This window comes from Oncorhynchus masou, chromosome 3, assembly GCF_036934945.1.
Source record: "Oncorhynchus masou masou isolate Uvic2021 chromosome 3, UVic_Omas_1.1, whole genome shotgun sequence".
NCBI lineage: Eukaryota > Metazoa > Chordata > Actinopteri > Salmoniformes > Salmonidae > Oncorhynchus > Oncorhynchus masou.
The window spans coordinates 8,040,155-8,055,487 of NC_088214.1; the positions used below are offsets into that span (position 1 = coordinate 8,040,155).

At 44.0% G+C, this 15,333-nt stretch overlaps 1 protein-coding gene and 1 long non-coding RNA gene across 3 annotated transcripts in view; one reads left to right on the forward strand and one right to left on the reverse strand.

Annotated features, from left to right (window-relative positions):
• Positions 1-14,533, reverse strand: part of LOC135509404 (uncharacterized) — a 35,574-nt gene extending 21,041 nt beyond the window's left edge. Inside the window, exons 1-2 of the long non-coding RNA XR_010450931.1 lie at positions 14,404-14,533; positions 13,862-14,093 (exon numbers count right to left, since the gene is read on the reverse strand). This is a non-coding gene — a long non-coding RNA (uncharacterized LOC135509404). The remainder of the gene's footprint in view (positions 1-13,861; positions 14,094-14,403) is intronic.
• Positions 351-3,295, forward strand: LOC135507642 (nicotinamide riboside kinase 2-like). 2 transcript variants are annotated; one of them, XM_064927224.1, is made up of 7 exons: positions 351-516; positions 726-816; positions 1,774-1,822; positions 2,089-2,263; positions 2,484-2,662; positions 2,800-2,885; positions 2,983-3,295. In XM_064927224.1, exons 1-6 carry the CDS (start codon positions 491-493, stop codon positions 2,883-2,885), a joined length of 606 nt encoding a protein of 201 aa, XP_064783296.1. In that variant the 5' UTR covers positions 351-490; the 3' UTR covers positions 2,983-3,295. The 2 variants fall into 2 exon arrangements, with proteins under 2 accessions (XP_064783296.1, XP_064783305.1); XM_064927233.1 differs by lacking the exons at positions 351-516; positions 1,774-1,822 and having other exon boundaries at positions 729-816.
• Positions 14,534-15,333: the final 800 nt, after the last annotated feature.

Below are 15,333 nucleotides of genomic sequence, written 5' to 3' on the forward strand. Positions count from 1 at the left end.
GACATAGCTCCCGTATCGGCTGGCAAAGGTTTGACATGCAATGGAAGGGGTGGTCTAGGTTTTCAGACGGGGTGTGTGTGTGCGCGCGCATGTGTGCATGTGTGTGTGTGACCGCTATGCTGACTGAGTTCAAGTAACAGGTGGAAAAAATCGGAGCTATACAAATCTAGTGCAGTAGCACTGCACTCCAATTGGACATAGTTCCGGAGTACAGTAGAAGCTAATTGGCTACAGTAAAACGGACTGATTGGACTGAGTTGAGCCACGAGGTGTGACATGAATAGTGACGCTATGGTGAATCCTTTATATGCTAGGCAGAGATGCTCTATCAATGAAGTAGTAAAAGGAGGGGACATTATAGCAATAAGAGAAAAAAATAAAGTTTAAAGGACTTTTCTTTTGAAAGTTAATGTTTCTATAGGGGTTCCTTTCCTTCGTCTAACACCGACGTAGAGTAGTTACTGCTACGGACCAAGATCAAGATATCATCATGAAATTCATTATAGGAATTGGCGGGTAAGTCATATCTAATGAATATTAATATTAAAAACAAGTTTACTATTTTACTATTTGTTATGACGGTAAGAACATAATTCAGCGTTTCTAATATTGATAATACCAAACGTATTTCTGTAGCCGAAATTAATGGTCCACACAAGATCAAGTGGACCGGGGATAATTTATAGAAAATGATGTTCATTGTGTTTTTTAATTATTCTGTCTAGCGTGACCAACGGTGGGAAAACCACTCTAACCAATAAATTGATCCAGGCGTTGCCCAACTGTTGTGTGATACATCAGGATGACTTTTTTAAGGTAAGATGCTTCATCACGTTTATGTCTCTCAGCCCAGAAAGCTTCCTGTTTGAGTAACCACTTTCATTTGATTCATATCATTATTTTAAAGTCATAACATCGTGTTCACTTGTTTTACCATCCGTTTTTAGGATCGAAAACGAACAGATTGTATAGCCTACAGTAGCCTATTTAATTGGAGTTTCAAATAAAGAAAAATTGGCCTTGAACACTTAATATCGCCACCTACTGGTGGCAAGTCAGTAACGGATGACCAGACAGAGCTACCATATTCCACCTGATATAATGTGCTTAACATTGTCTCCTGACGAATCAATGAAAATGTTGAAATGTTTACATCATTTGAAGTTCAAACATTGCATTCACTTTTCATGTAATGCAACAATTGTTTTACTGCATGACAGTTATTAATGTTCATTTGACTTTGAACATTTTCATTCACCCCATAATGATCTGTATACTCTGTGTTGTCAATGTCAACAACTTATTGCAAATTAAGGATCATTTAAAAAAAGGGCTTATTTTTATTTAAATGTCAGTGGATGAATATCGCTGACTGTCAACAGCTGACACCGCGTACCCTCTCCAGTACGACTACAGTGCCCTGCCCACATGTTGAGCAGTTAGGCCATGTGCCAGCAGCATGGTTGGGGTCAATTCCATTTCAATTCAGTCAATTCAGGAATTGGAGTTGGATTTCGGAATTCAGAATTGGAATTTAGAATTGGAATTTAGAATTGGAAATGGAATTTACTTCCTGATCCCATCCCTGGTCTTTACAAGACATTATTTACGGTGCACTGAGGGTGCAGGTTAGCCTTTAGCTGTTTGCCTCAGTGGGGACGCTGGCGTCGTTAACTTAGCTCATATCCAGGTGTGATCAGCACTGACTGGTTACTACTCTGTCATCATCACCTTGAGGTTGCAGCAATGTTTTCTTGGTGACTGTTATTTCAGAAACCCGATCAGATAGAAGTCGGGGAGGACGGCTTTAGACAGTGGGATGGTAAGAGTTGGATTCGCTGTAGGAATGAAAACAAACACTACGAGTAATGTACTCTTTCCCTTTAATTGACATCTTCAAAAGTTCCTCTGATACTTTTGTAATAGACAACAATTTACCTGCAATTTTAAATTCAATTTTTACAAAAATTCTGTGAATGCTACGCCAGTTACTAGAGCTGACTGTTGTGTTCTGAAACACATTGGCTGCTGTGCTGTTTAGTTCCCTGGTGGTGAAGCGTGTCGTTCTGTCTATTCCCTGTTCTCTAGTGATCACATCCCTGGATATGGAGGCCATGGTTAACACTGTGGAGGGATGGCAAGAGAACCCAGTCAAGTTCGCCCGCTCCCACGGCATCTGCGTCACACCTGAAGCAGAGGACTCCATACCTGACAACGGTATCCACATCCTCATTGTGGAAGGGTTTCTGCTCTATAACTACAAGTATGTTGTTTTCCTACAACATTTACATTGACCTGTTAAAGACAACAACATTTTGCCTGAAGTTAGTCTGTCGTTAGACTCTCTCTCTCTGTCTTCCCTTCGAGGACAATAACATTCAATCGTATCTTACTATACACTACTATTGACTTTATCGATGAAAGTTAACTAGTTTTCACAACTCACGCCTTGTTCTGACCACCGTTTGTTTTGTTTCTTGCAGGCCTATTGTTGATGTCTATGACAAAAGCTACTACATTGCCATTCCGAAAGAGGAGTGCAAGAGGAGGAGAAGTACAAGGAACTACACAGTCCCTGACCCCCCTGGTCTGTTTGAAGGACACGTCTGGCCCATGTACCTGAAACACAGGAAAGAGATGGAAGAAAACTACCATGGTATAGGTATGTACTGGACACCACTGCAGAGTTCATGTCATGTTTATTATGATCAATTATTATAATATATGTGTGTATTTCACTTTTCCACTATTTTTACTATGGTTTATAATGACTAAATTTGAGGCATTTTCACCCCTCAGAGTACCTTGATGGCTTGAAACCTAAAGAGGAGATCTACAACCAAGTGTATGAAAACATACAAAACACCCTGCTCAACAACTTATAGGTAAACAAATACATATATTGGATCACTTACATGTACACATATAAATCGGCATTAATGTATTGATTGTTAATAACTGTTATATTTCTCTCTTCCACAGCAGGAAGTTCAAAGACTTGTGTACAAACATGTAAATAATAATGTTGTGGGAAGTGCAACATCAGTCCCAATACTACTGCCTGAAATGAATATGCATATATGTAAATAGTTTAAGGCCTAACTTATTGAGAGAAAAAAAAAACTGAACGGCAGAAGCATTGTATTTTGTATAATCAAATGTAACCTTTTCTAAGATGATTCACCAACTGGAAGTGTTGAAACACATGAAGAACAGGTCTATGTGCTTCCTGTGTTTTCATGGTTAAAAAAAGATCTTCCCACACTGAGAGGAAAGAGTGTGTCTACAACATAAAGAGACCTATGAATCCATCTACTGTGTTCTGTGGTTATTCTCAATCCAATGAACGTTCAGTTTACAGCTTTCTAAACGAGGAAATGTGGCAACACAAGACGAGTATCCAGTAGACTATATTACAGTGAGAGCATTTAGAAGTATTATATTGATACCTACAGAAACATATACAGCTGTTACATCTTCATATCATTTTGTACACTGAAGACAGATTCAAGATCAACACAAATGCTTAGTCTCTGTTTTTGTTGTTGTTTTTTTACATCATTTTACATCAGCTGCTCTGATACCACCCTGAACTGTCATCTGATACCACCCTGAACCATTGTCTGATACCACCCTTATCATCTGATACCACCCTGAACTATTGTCTGATACCACCCTGAACTGTCATCTGATACCACCCTGAACTGTCATCTGATACCACCCTGAACCATTGTCTGATACCACCCTTATCATCTGATACCACCCTGAACTGTCTTCTGATACCACCCTGAACTATTTTCTGATACCACCCTGAACTATTGTCTGATACCACCCTGAACTATTTTCTGATACCACCCTGAAACTATACCAACCTGAACTGTCTTCTGATACCACCCTTATCATCTGATACCACCCTGAACTGTCTTCTGATACCACCCTGAACTGTCATCTGATACCACCCTGAACTATCGTCTGATACCACCCTGAACTGCCGTCTGATACCACCCTTATCATCTGATACCACCCTGAACTGTCATCTGATACCACCCTGAACTATCGTCTGATACCACCCTTATCATCTGAACCTGAACTGTCATCTGATACCACCCTGAACTGTCATCTGATACCACCCTGAACTGTCATCTGATACCACCCTGAACTGTCATCTGATACCACCCTGAACTGTCCTCTGATACCACCCTGAACTGTCATCTGATACCACCCTGAACTGTCATCTGATACCACCCTTTCTGATACCACCCTGAACTATTTTCTGATACCACCCTTGTCATCTGATACCACCCTGAACTGTCCTCTGATACCACCCTGAACTGTCATCTGATACCACCCTGAACTGTCTTCTGATACCTCCCTGAACTGTCATCTGATACCACCCTGAACTATCGTCTGATACCACCCTGAACTGTCATCTGATACCACCCTGAACTGTCATCTGATACCACCCTGAACTGTCGTCTGATACCACCCTTTTAGCATCCAGGAAAAGGGAAAGAAACCAGAACAGAATTTATTCCTGATGAATTTTGAACATTGAACCAAAAACTCTCCACAAACATAAACAACAACAACAAAATCAACAACAAAACTAGCCCTACTGTGATGTAGTCGTAACTACTTCATACTGACACTGTGCCGACCTGCGTAAACGGCCATGTAAATGCAGAGATATCTGGGACATATTCATCAGTGGAAAAGGCTCTCGGTGATTATGAGAGGTTTTACACTCCATGGAAATAGTTAACATCTCTTCTGAAGTTAAATTGAAGCCACCGTAAATCGTTCCCTCCAAGACATTTTTTAAAAAGTTATTCTTTCGTAAAATGCATATTTGATTGTGTTTAGCATTTAACAACAGCGCTCCATCCCATAAATGAGGGGAGGCGGTCAAAACAAACCATTGGTTGTGTTTGTATTTCATCATTCAAAGCCCATCACATCTGTCATCTACAGTTCCTTCTCTCATAAAGGACCTTGCGTGTGGCAACGCACCAAACAGCCATGTCGGTGGTTCTGTTAGCTCATTTGGTTGCAGTTCTTGTACCCAGGGTTCTGGGTTTGAATCCTACTGAATATGTTTTATTTATTTCACCTTTATTTAACCAGGTAGGCTAGTTGAGAACAAGTTCTCATTTGCAACTGCGACCTGGCCAAGAAAAAGCATAGCAGTGTGAACAGACAACACAGAGTTACACATGGAGTAAACAATTAACAAGTCAATAACACAGTAGAAAAAAGGGGAGTCTATATACATTGTGTGCAAAAGGCATGAGGAGGTAGGCGAATAATTACAATTTTGCAGATTAGCACTGGAGTGATAAATGATCAGATGGTCATGTACAGGTAGTGATACTGGTGTGCAAAAGAGCAGAAAAGTAAATAAATAAAAACAGTGTGGGGATGAGGTAGGTGAAAATGGGTGGGCTAATATGTTTTTAAGTGCCACTCGCTTGGGATAAAAAGCATCAGATAAATTATTGTCTGGCGAACAACGGCTGGTCAATGATATCTAATCTATTTACAATATGACCTCAACTATCAAGAAAGTGGGCTTATGTTTTTATCCATGATACTGGTAATGACAGTGTAATTTAATCCTTATAGCTTGTCAACCATGACCTGGAATTTCAATAACTACAATACGGTGTGAACAGCCAACCCAGCAGTCTTCCAGCGGGTGGGTGGTGACCAGCTGGTGTGAGTGGTGACCAGCTGGTGTGGGTGGTGACCAGCGGGTGCTGGGTGGTGACCAGCGGGTGCTGGGTGGTGACCAGCAGGTGTGGGTGGTGACCAGCGGGTGTGGGTGGTGACCAGCGGGTGTGGGTGGTGACCAGCGGGTGCTGGGTGGTGACTAGCGGGTGCTGGGTGGTGACCAGTGGGTGGTGACCAGTGGGTGGTGACCAGCGGGTGTGGGTGGTGACCAGCGGGTGCTGGGTGGTGACCAGCGGGTGCTGGGTGGTGACCAGCAGGTGTGGGTGGTGTCCAGCTGGTGTGGGTGGTGACCAGTGGGTGGTGACCAGCGGGTGTGGGTGGTGACTAGCGGGTGCTGGGTGGTGTCCAGCTGGTGTGGGTGGTTACCAGCGGGTGCTGGGTGGTGACCAGCTGGTGTGGGTGCTGACCAGCTGGTGTGGGTGGTGACCAGCTGGTGTGGGTGGTGACCAGCGGATGCTGGGTGGTGACCAGCTGGTGCTGGGTGGTGACCAGCTGGTGTGGGTGGTGACTAACGGGTGCTGGGTGGTTCCCAGCTGGTGTGGGTGGTGACCAGCTGGTGTGGGTGGTGACCAGCTGGTGTGGGTGGTGACCAGCGGGTGCTGGGTGGTGACTAGCGGGTGCTGGGTGGTGACCAGCTGGTGTGGGTGGTGACCAGCGGGTGCTGAGTGGTGACTAACGGGTGCTGGGTGGTGTCCAGCTGGTGTGGGTGGTGACCAGCTAGTGTGGGTGGTGACCAGCGGGTGGCGACCAGCGGGTTTGGGTGGTAACCAGCTGGTGTGGGGTGGTGACCAGCAGGTGTGGGTGGTGACCAGCTGGTGTGGGGTGGTGACCAGCAGGTGTGGGGTGGTGACCAGCGGGTGTGGGTGGTGACCAGCAGGTGTGGGTGGTGACCAGCTGGTGCTGGGTGGTGACCAGCTGGTGTGGGGTGGTGACCAGCTGGTGTAGGGTGGTGACCAGCTGGTGTGGGGTGGTGACCAGCTGGTGCGGGGAGCTGGGCCTTTTGTCTTGTGACACATAACTGGGAATTTTTTTGGGTGCCTGACGAGGACAAGCTGAGGGTGGCTGGTGGCAGCCTGCTGGTGGGTGTGGTGTGTGTGTGTGTGTGTGTGTGTGTGTGTGTGTGTGTGTGTGTGTGTGTGTGTGTGTGTGTGTGTGTGTGTGTGTGTGTGTGTGTGTGTGTGTGTGTGTGTGTGTGTGTGTGTGTGTGTGTTATATTTAGGCCAGATGCCTTGGGTGTCAGGGGAGTATTATTAGGCCTTGTACAGAGAGGTTCCGGGGGAGGGGTTGTGATCTCTACGTGCCCTCCTGCCTGTCTCACGGCCCTATCTCCTGCACCAGCCAATCAGGCTCTCCAGGCGGACGGAGGCGGAGGCAACAGGGGAAAGGTGAGAACCGGAGAGGCATGCGATCCATGTGCTCCCACGTCACACGACGGCTCCATGGTAACCGGGACATAACCATAGAGTAAAGCCTGTTCTTCCATATTTGGGTTGGAAGGAGGGGAGCCGGGCTGTAAGGCTGTCACACGCTTTGCCCTCCAAATGAGTCAGTCCCCTACTAACCAACTACGCTACGACCCTACTACCCAACTGCCCTACTACACTACCACCCAACTACCCTACTAGACTACCACCCAACTACGCTACTACACTACCACCCAACTACCCTACTACACTACCACTCTACTACCCAACTACGCTACGACCCTACTACCCTACTACCCAACTACGCTACCACCCAACTACCGAACTACCCTACTAGACTACCTCCCTACTATCCAACTACCCTACTACACTACCACCCAACTACCCAACTACCCTACTACACTACCACCCAACTACCCTACTAGACTACCACCCAACTACGCTACGACCCTACTACCCAACTGCCCTACTACACTACCACTCAACCACCCAACTACCCTACTAGACTACCACCCAACTACCAAGCTACCCTGCTACCCAGCTACTCAACTACCCAGCTACCCTCCTACCCAACAACCCTGCTACTCTACTACCACCCAACTACCCTACTACACTACCACTCTACTACCCAACTACGCTACGACCCTACTACCCTACTACCCAACTACACTACCACCCAACTACCCAACTACCCTACTACACTACCACCCAACTACGCTACTACACTACCACCCAACTACCCTACTACACTACCACTCTACTACCCAACTACGCTACAACCCTACTACCCAACTACCCTACTACACTACCACTCAACTACCCAACTACCCTACTACACTACCACCCAACTACCCTACTAGACTACCACCCAACTACGCTACGACCCTACTACCCAACTGCCCTACTACACTACCACTCAACCACCCAACTACCCTACTAGACTACCACCCAACTACCAAGCTACCCTGCTACCCAGCTACTCAACTACCCAGCTACCCTCCTACCCAACAACCCTGCTACTCTACTACCCTGCTACCCAGCTACTCAACTACCCAGCTACCCTCCTACCCAACTACCCTACTACCTAACTACCCAACTGCCCTACTTCCCAACTACTCTACTACCCTGCTTCCCTACCACCCACTACCCTAGTACCTAACTACCCAACAACCCAATTACCAACTCCAAAGACATGTGAGCATTTTTGATGATGCTACTGCTGTTTTGTGTCTAGGCTGGGTTACTTTAAAGCAATTTGTGACAACTGCTGATGTAAAAAGGGCTTCATAAATACATATGAACTTTGATTGAATTTAAATACATGGAATCCTTTTGACAAGCATAACATGATGAACCCAAATGTCATTCACCAGACACTACCTCCTATGCACAGTTGCCTGGTAACAAAGTTAGATATCCCAAAATTGTGGCAACATTTTGTGACCTTAGGCCAGGGGTCTCCAATAGCTAGCTACCAGTAGCTCACAGGCCAACTACCAGTAGCTCACAGGCCAACTACCAGTCGCTCACAGGGCAACTACCAGTAGCTCTCAGGCCAACTACCAGTAGCTCACAGGGCAACTACCAGTAGCTCTCAGGCCAACTACCAGTAGCTCTCAGGCCAACTACCAGTAGCTTGCAAGCCAGTAGCTTGCCAGCCAACTACCAGTAGCTCGCAGGCCAACTACCAGTAGCTCGCAGGCCAACTACCAGTAGCTCGCAGGCCAACTACCACTAACTCACAGGCCAACTACCAGTAGCTCACAGGCCAACTACCAGTAGGCTACCAGGCCAACTACCAGTAGCTCGCAGGCCAACTACCACTAACTCACAGGCCAACTACCAGTAGCTCACAGGCCAACTACCAGTAGCTCGCAGGCCAACTACCAGTAGCTCGCAGGCCAACTACCAGTAGCTCGCAGGCCAACTACCAGTAGCTCGCAGGCAAACTACCACTAACTCGCAGGCCAACTACCAGTAGCTCGCAGGCCAACTACCAGTAGCTCACAGGCCAACTACCACTAGCTTGCAGACCAACTACCAGTAGCTCGCAGGCCAACTACCAGTAGCTCGCAGGCCAAGCTCGCAGGCCAACTACCAGTAGCTCGCAGGCCAACTACCAGTAGCTCACAGGCCAACTACCACTAGCTCGCAGGCCAACTATCAGTAGCTCGCAGGCCAACTACCACTAACTCGCAGGCCAACTACCAGTAACTCGCAGGCCAACTACCAGTAGCTCACAGGCCAACTACCACTAGCTTGCAGACCAACTACCAGTAGCTCGCAGGCCAACTACCAGTAGCTCGCAGGCCAACTACGAGGAGCTCGCAGGCAAACTACCAGTAGCTCGCAGGCCAACTACCAGTAGCTCGCAGGCCAACTACCAGTAGCTCGCAAGCTAACTACCAGTAGCTCGCAGGCCAACTACCAGTAGCTCGCAGGCCAACTACCAGTAGCTCGCAGGCCAACTACCAGTAGCTCGCCAAACAATTATGAAGGTAAATGTATTTTTTATGTGTACCTCCAAACACTGTCATGAACTAATCTCACAAGTATCAGACACCTCAAGCTCTGAGCTACTAACCCAAAAAAATACACACTGATGTTTTTCTTTACCCTAAAAAAATGTTATTCTGATGTGATTTAAGTATTGACACTGACTTATAGCATCCAATTTAATTGTTTCTTTATGAATACTTTTATTTGAATACTTTCTTTATGAATACTTTTAATTGAATACTGAAAAACGTTTTTTTTTTTTATCCCACACCAGAACCGAATAAAACCAAGATAGGAAAAATTTGCAGTAGCTCAAAAAGTTTCATAATTAAAAAGTAGGTCTTATGATAGAAAAGGTTGGAGACCCCTGACTTAGGACATACCCAGTTCTGTTTAATTTACCACTGTGCTGTTAGATAATCAAGGCTGTATAGGGCAAAGGACATTAGTTATGAGTTGGCCCTTTCCATAGAACCTGATCTTGAGCCATATGCACGGGGGATATTTGGCACAACTTTGGCAGAAACTCTGTCTGGTTTTTGACAGTTAAATTGATGGCATCCAACGGGATCAACTTCACTAAGGTAAAAGAAGTAAGTCACACACACACACACACATTCTACTAAGCTCTATGTAATTGTTTTAAGAAAGTCATACCAAGGACCATTTAGCTATTTGATTTTGAATTCCAAGACCCCTTGAAGTATCACTTTTTTCTTTTTCTTTTTTTACAAATAATTTGATTAAAAAAATATGTTTGGCCTTTCTGCTATTAGCCCATGCAAACGCATTGAACAACAGATTCACTACATGGATCAAAAGACAGTCCCCCCAAAAAATCCAAAGGAAATTTGTTCTGAAGTGTCTGTCCTATATCAGAGATATATAAGAAAATCGGGAAACATATATACATATATACATGTTTTCTTGTACATGTATTTAACCCCTTACTTTTTGCCACCAAACACTCTCCATATATACTGTACTTCCTGTAATTTTTTAAAGTGGCACCAGGAGACCTTAAAACGAGTCTTGTGAGGCCTGTGGGCGTCCGAGAGCAAAATGACACGTACGAGTTTGTGAGAATCTCACCTTTACACAGAGAGGTCATATCAGTGTGTAAATGTCCGGACGCTACAGACAGAAGTTTGGTAGATTGGCTGTACAGAAATTCAGACGAGTCCCAAGACACTTGTGGGGGGGGGGGGGGTCGTAGAGCAAAACGGAAACCAACATCCTGTTCATGAGTCTGATCTTTCCATAGAGGGGTTATAATAGTTTGTAGGCCAAACCGTTCAGACTCTACAGGCAATTTTGACCGATTTTCGAGATGTCTCATGGTCTGACAAACACCACTCTGGCTTATTTGTATTATGCTAAGTAGATTTCCACGGGGGCGCGGACATTGTCTGTAGTTTTTATATATATATATATATATATATATAGAGAGAGAGAGAGAGAGAGATATTTTACTTCCTAAATTTCCCAAACACTTTCCTAGACTTGTGTAGGATGATAAATACTGTTGTTTTTTTGGGGTTTTTTAATCGCTTTGGTAGTATTTTCAAAACATTTAGTTCAAAACTCCAAACTGGTAACATTTGTAATAATGCAGCCAGTCTAACATTCAAAACCTTTCATTGTGCATTGATTTTGTTTGTAGACATCTTTCACCACACAACCATTGATCCAAAATATACTTTACTGTGAAATATAATGAGCGCATTGGTTTACTCACCTTAACACAACATAATGAAATCTCCTCAATTTAGTTCATTTAACAACCAGTTTATCCAATAGCAAAACATTTAAAATGCATGTTTCAAAATTACCCTTTGAATGTAGTATGCGACAGTAGTGTACCATTAAACCCATTAAAACATTAAAATTGACTGTCCATCATTTCTATCACAGGTGTGATCACTGAAGACATCTTTCACAATGCAATCAAATGAAAGCGAAGAAAGCAACACATTTTTTTTATCTGGCATTAGTTTACATCAAGTTCACATTTGGGGTGGCAGTGTAGCCTAGTGGTTAGAGCATTGGACTAGTAACCAAAAGGTTGCAAGTTCAAATCCCCGAGCTGACAAGGTACAAAATCTGTCATTCTGCCCCTGAACAGGCAGTTAACCCACTGTTCCTAGGCCTTCATTGAAAATAAGAATTTGTTCTTAACTGTCTTGCCTAGTAAAATAAAGATAAAAAAAGCCTGTCTTGAGCATTTGGCCATAGGTTCTCCTCGAAATCACAGTAAATATACCAACTGGTCATGCACCTGGGAAAAACCTTTTGGAATGTGTCGTAGTCCAGCCTGACATAGGTCTGGATTGAATTCATTGCATGCCTCATCCGTGCCCTGAGGGAGGTTGGTACACCCATGGGAATGGCAATCAGAACATCTTCCACCTGTACAGTCATTGTGTATTGTATTTTACAGTGTTGTATTGTAGCGGTCCTGTACGTGGCCCAGTTCATTAGAGCATGGCACTAGCAACACTAGAGTTGTGGGTTCGATTCCCGCTGAGGTCACATACCAAAACTTTGTGGACTGTTGTTGTCCCCGTTTGATGAAAAAGTGACTGTGTGATTTTGTACGTTGTAATTAGTCAATTGAAAATGTGCTTAAGAGTTTTCAAACAACTGTCCTTTTGATGATCTGTTTTGAGTTTTGTACTAAGTTGTCAAAATGTACCACATACCTGTGAAAATTTCACCAAAGCAATAAAAACAACTTGCAATACAGCAATAGTCTTGGCACTTTTCATCATATTATTGGTGCTGTATTATGGAATGATTAAAGAAACATAGAAACGTGCATGGCAACCGAACAACTACAATCATGTGTAACCGATGTAACCGATGTGCGAGTTAGCGGTGGTGCGCGCTAATAGCGTTTCGATCGGTGACGTCACTCGCTCTAAGACCTTGAAGTAGTTGTTCCCCCTTTGCTCTGCCAGGGCCGCGGCTTTTGTGGAGAGATGGGTAACGATGCTTCGTGGGTGTTAGTTGTCTGTGTGTGCAGGGGGTGAGGGAACGGACGAAAGTTATACTGTTACACAGGCCTACTACAGTGCTTGAAAGGCAATTTCAATAGATCCATTATTAACTATATATGACTGTGTTATTAATAACTGTAAAAACTATACATAAACGTTAATAATTAAAGTTAGACTTAAAAGGTGATACATAGGCCTAAGTGTTTATATGAATGATAATAGCCATCACACTATCTGTGTCACAACAGAGTATCACGAGGATTAGTTGCCACATGTCGGTTATCAAAGCAAGGACACGCCATCATAAAACGCCCCCCTGGCAAAGCAACATATTAGTTACAACTAGAGGTAAAGTTCATTGCCTGGAATATCATTTTATGACGTCTGGTCCACGCGAGGTTGCTGGCGCCTTAATTGGGGAGGAAGGGCTCGTGGTAATGGCTGGAGCGAAATTTGTGGAATGACAAGGTTGTTTGATACCATTCCAGCCATTATTATGAGCCGTTGTCCCCTCAGCAGCCTCCACTGGTCTGGTCACGTTCGGAGTCAATTAAAGGTACACCCTATTGCCAGATGAAACCGTGAAACCAAATGAATCCAAATCGTCCCACTGACCTTGGTATGTAGCCTAATATAGAAGTGATAGGCCTACATGTCTTACTGAAAACCTGTCATGTCGCTGTCAACGTTAGTGTTGGCTTTCAAATGCCATCAGTGTGAGCTGAAAACTGTCCACTTGCAATGTCAATTTTAGATAGGGGCAGTGGTAGTATTAGTATATATATTTTTCTTAAAATCAAAATAGATGTTTTTTTGGCCTGAATAAAAAACGTCAAACATGCGCGTCTGGTCATTCACTTAAGAGAAGCCATCCGAGGGTTACAAGTAAACATGTTTAGGTGAATAGACAACGGCTAGCATATTACATATAGCCTATTCCTCAAATGTCGTTCTTTCACTTTGGAACCGGAAGAATATACGTTCACCTGCAGACACGTCTTCATTAGCCTACATAAACCACTACAACATGAATATGAGCGTGCTTCAGCTCATGACAAAATGGAAAAACACTCGAAGGCAGAACTTGGCACTGAGTGACCGGTCAAGCAATAACAGACCGTGGAGCATAGACCGAAAACATGACGTTTGTAGGCTACAGTATACGATCTTTCTCAAGGAATATATCGGTCTTTTGTTGTTTTGTCTCACCTTGAAGTTTGTCTTCCCGTGATGTGATCTGTAGTAATGTTATGGTGACCCCGTCATACCCTCCGGGTTTATCAATTAGATGTATACTCCGCATGATATGTCTTCTGGTGTCACAGTAACGGGAAGGAAAACAGGTGTATTCCTTTGTGGGTTTCTTGTGGTATAACCATTATAGACCTTCATCTTCGTTTAATCGCACAAGAATCAAAGATTCTGAGGAGCCCTGGGATACCTAGATTTATGGAATGAGATATATTCAAAGCGTACAACAATTAGTTTTTATTCGGCCAGCATCACAAGGGGAAGTCTAACTAACAGGTGTTTTAATATGAAAGCAACCCGAAGAGCAACAACAACAAAAATATTTCAAATCCTTTTATTAAAAAAAAAACACTATTTAATTTAAAACAGATAGGCTATTGTTCAAGTGGCAACAGTTTGTTGTGATTTGTTCACTTTCTTTTGTTTAATACTTTTTTTGTTCACTAGTTTTTTTCACTTCAGACACACAAGTAAAGACTCAATATAGCATATATACTTACTGTCTATACTTTGTATCTGTCCTGCTCGAGAGGGGAAATCTGTGCCAAACCCGTTGCAAGGCGCCGCCGGTCTTATACTGGCTCGGTGAGCGGAGCGTTCCCTGGCTCTATTCTAGAACGTCCCACCAGGTATCGGGTTTCTGACTAATCATAGCCACCAGACAGACAGAGACAGTCGTTGAGCTTTTGCCCTATTTGGAGCGTGGCTACATTTACTAAGTCCTGAATATCCGATATACACACTTGCCAGCACTTCTCTCTCCTTGTGACCCATATACAGTATGTTCCAGTCAATTGTTTGAACCAACAACAAACGTTCTTACTGCTGAGTGTTTTTTTCTCTCGCATTGTTGTTATATGCCAGTTCATTTTGACAGAAAGCACACTATACTGGCCAGTAGGCTACCCTACAAAATACAATTTACACACGGTTTTCGCACAGCCTTCTTCTGGTCTCCCCAAGTTGCCAGATGGCCAATAGCCAAATGTCATATGAGTGATACTGTATATCTGAGGTACCATATCAAAAATATTGTTCCCATTAAAATGTGTCCACACACCCCGTGTACTACTATTTATAGGCTATGTGTCAAGCATAAAGAACAAGAAATACTTCATTGATTTGATTTGGAAACCTACAGGACACCTACAGCACCCAATGTCACAGGAAGGCCAAAAAGATCATCAAGGACAACAACGGCCTGTTCACCCCGCTATCGCCCAGAAGGCGAGGTCAGTACAGGTGCATCAAAGCTGGGACAGAGAGACTGAACACTTCTATCTCAAGTCCATCAGACTGTTAAATAGCCATCACTAGCACATTAGAGGCTGCTGCCCTATATACATAGACTTGAAATCACTGGCCACTTTAATAAATGGAACACTTGTCACTTTAATAGTGGTTACATATTTTGCATTACTCATCTCATA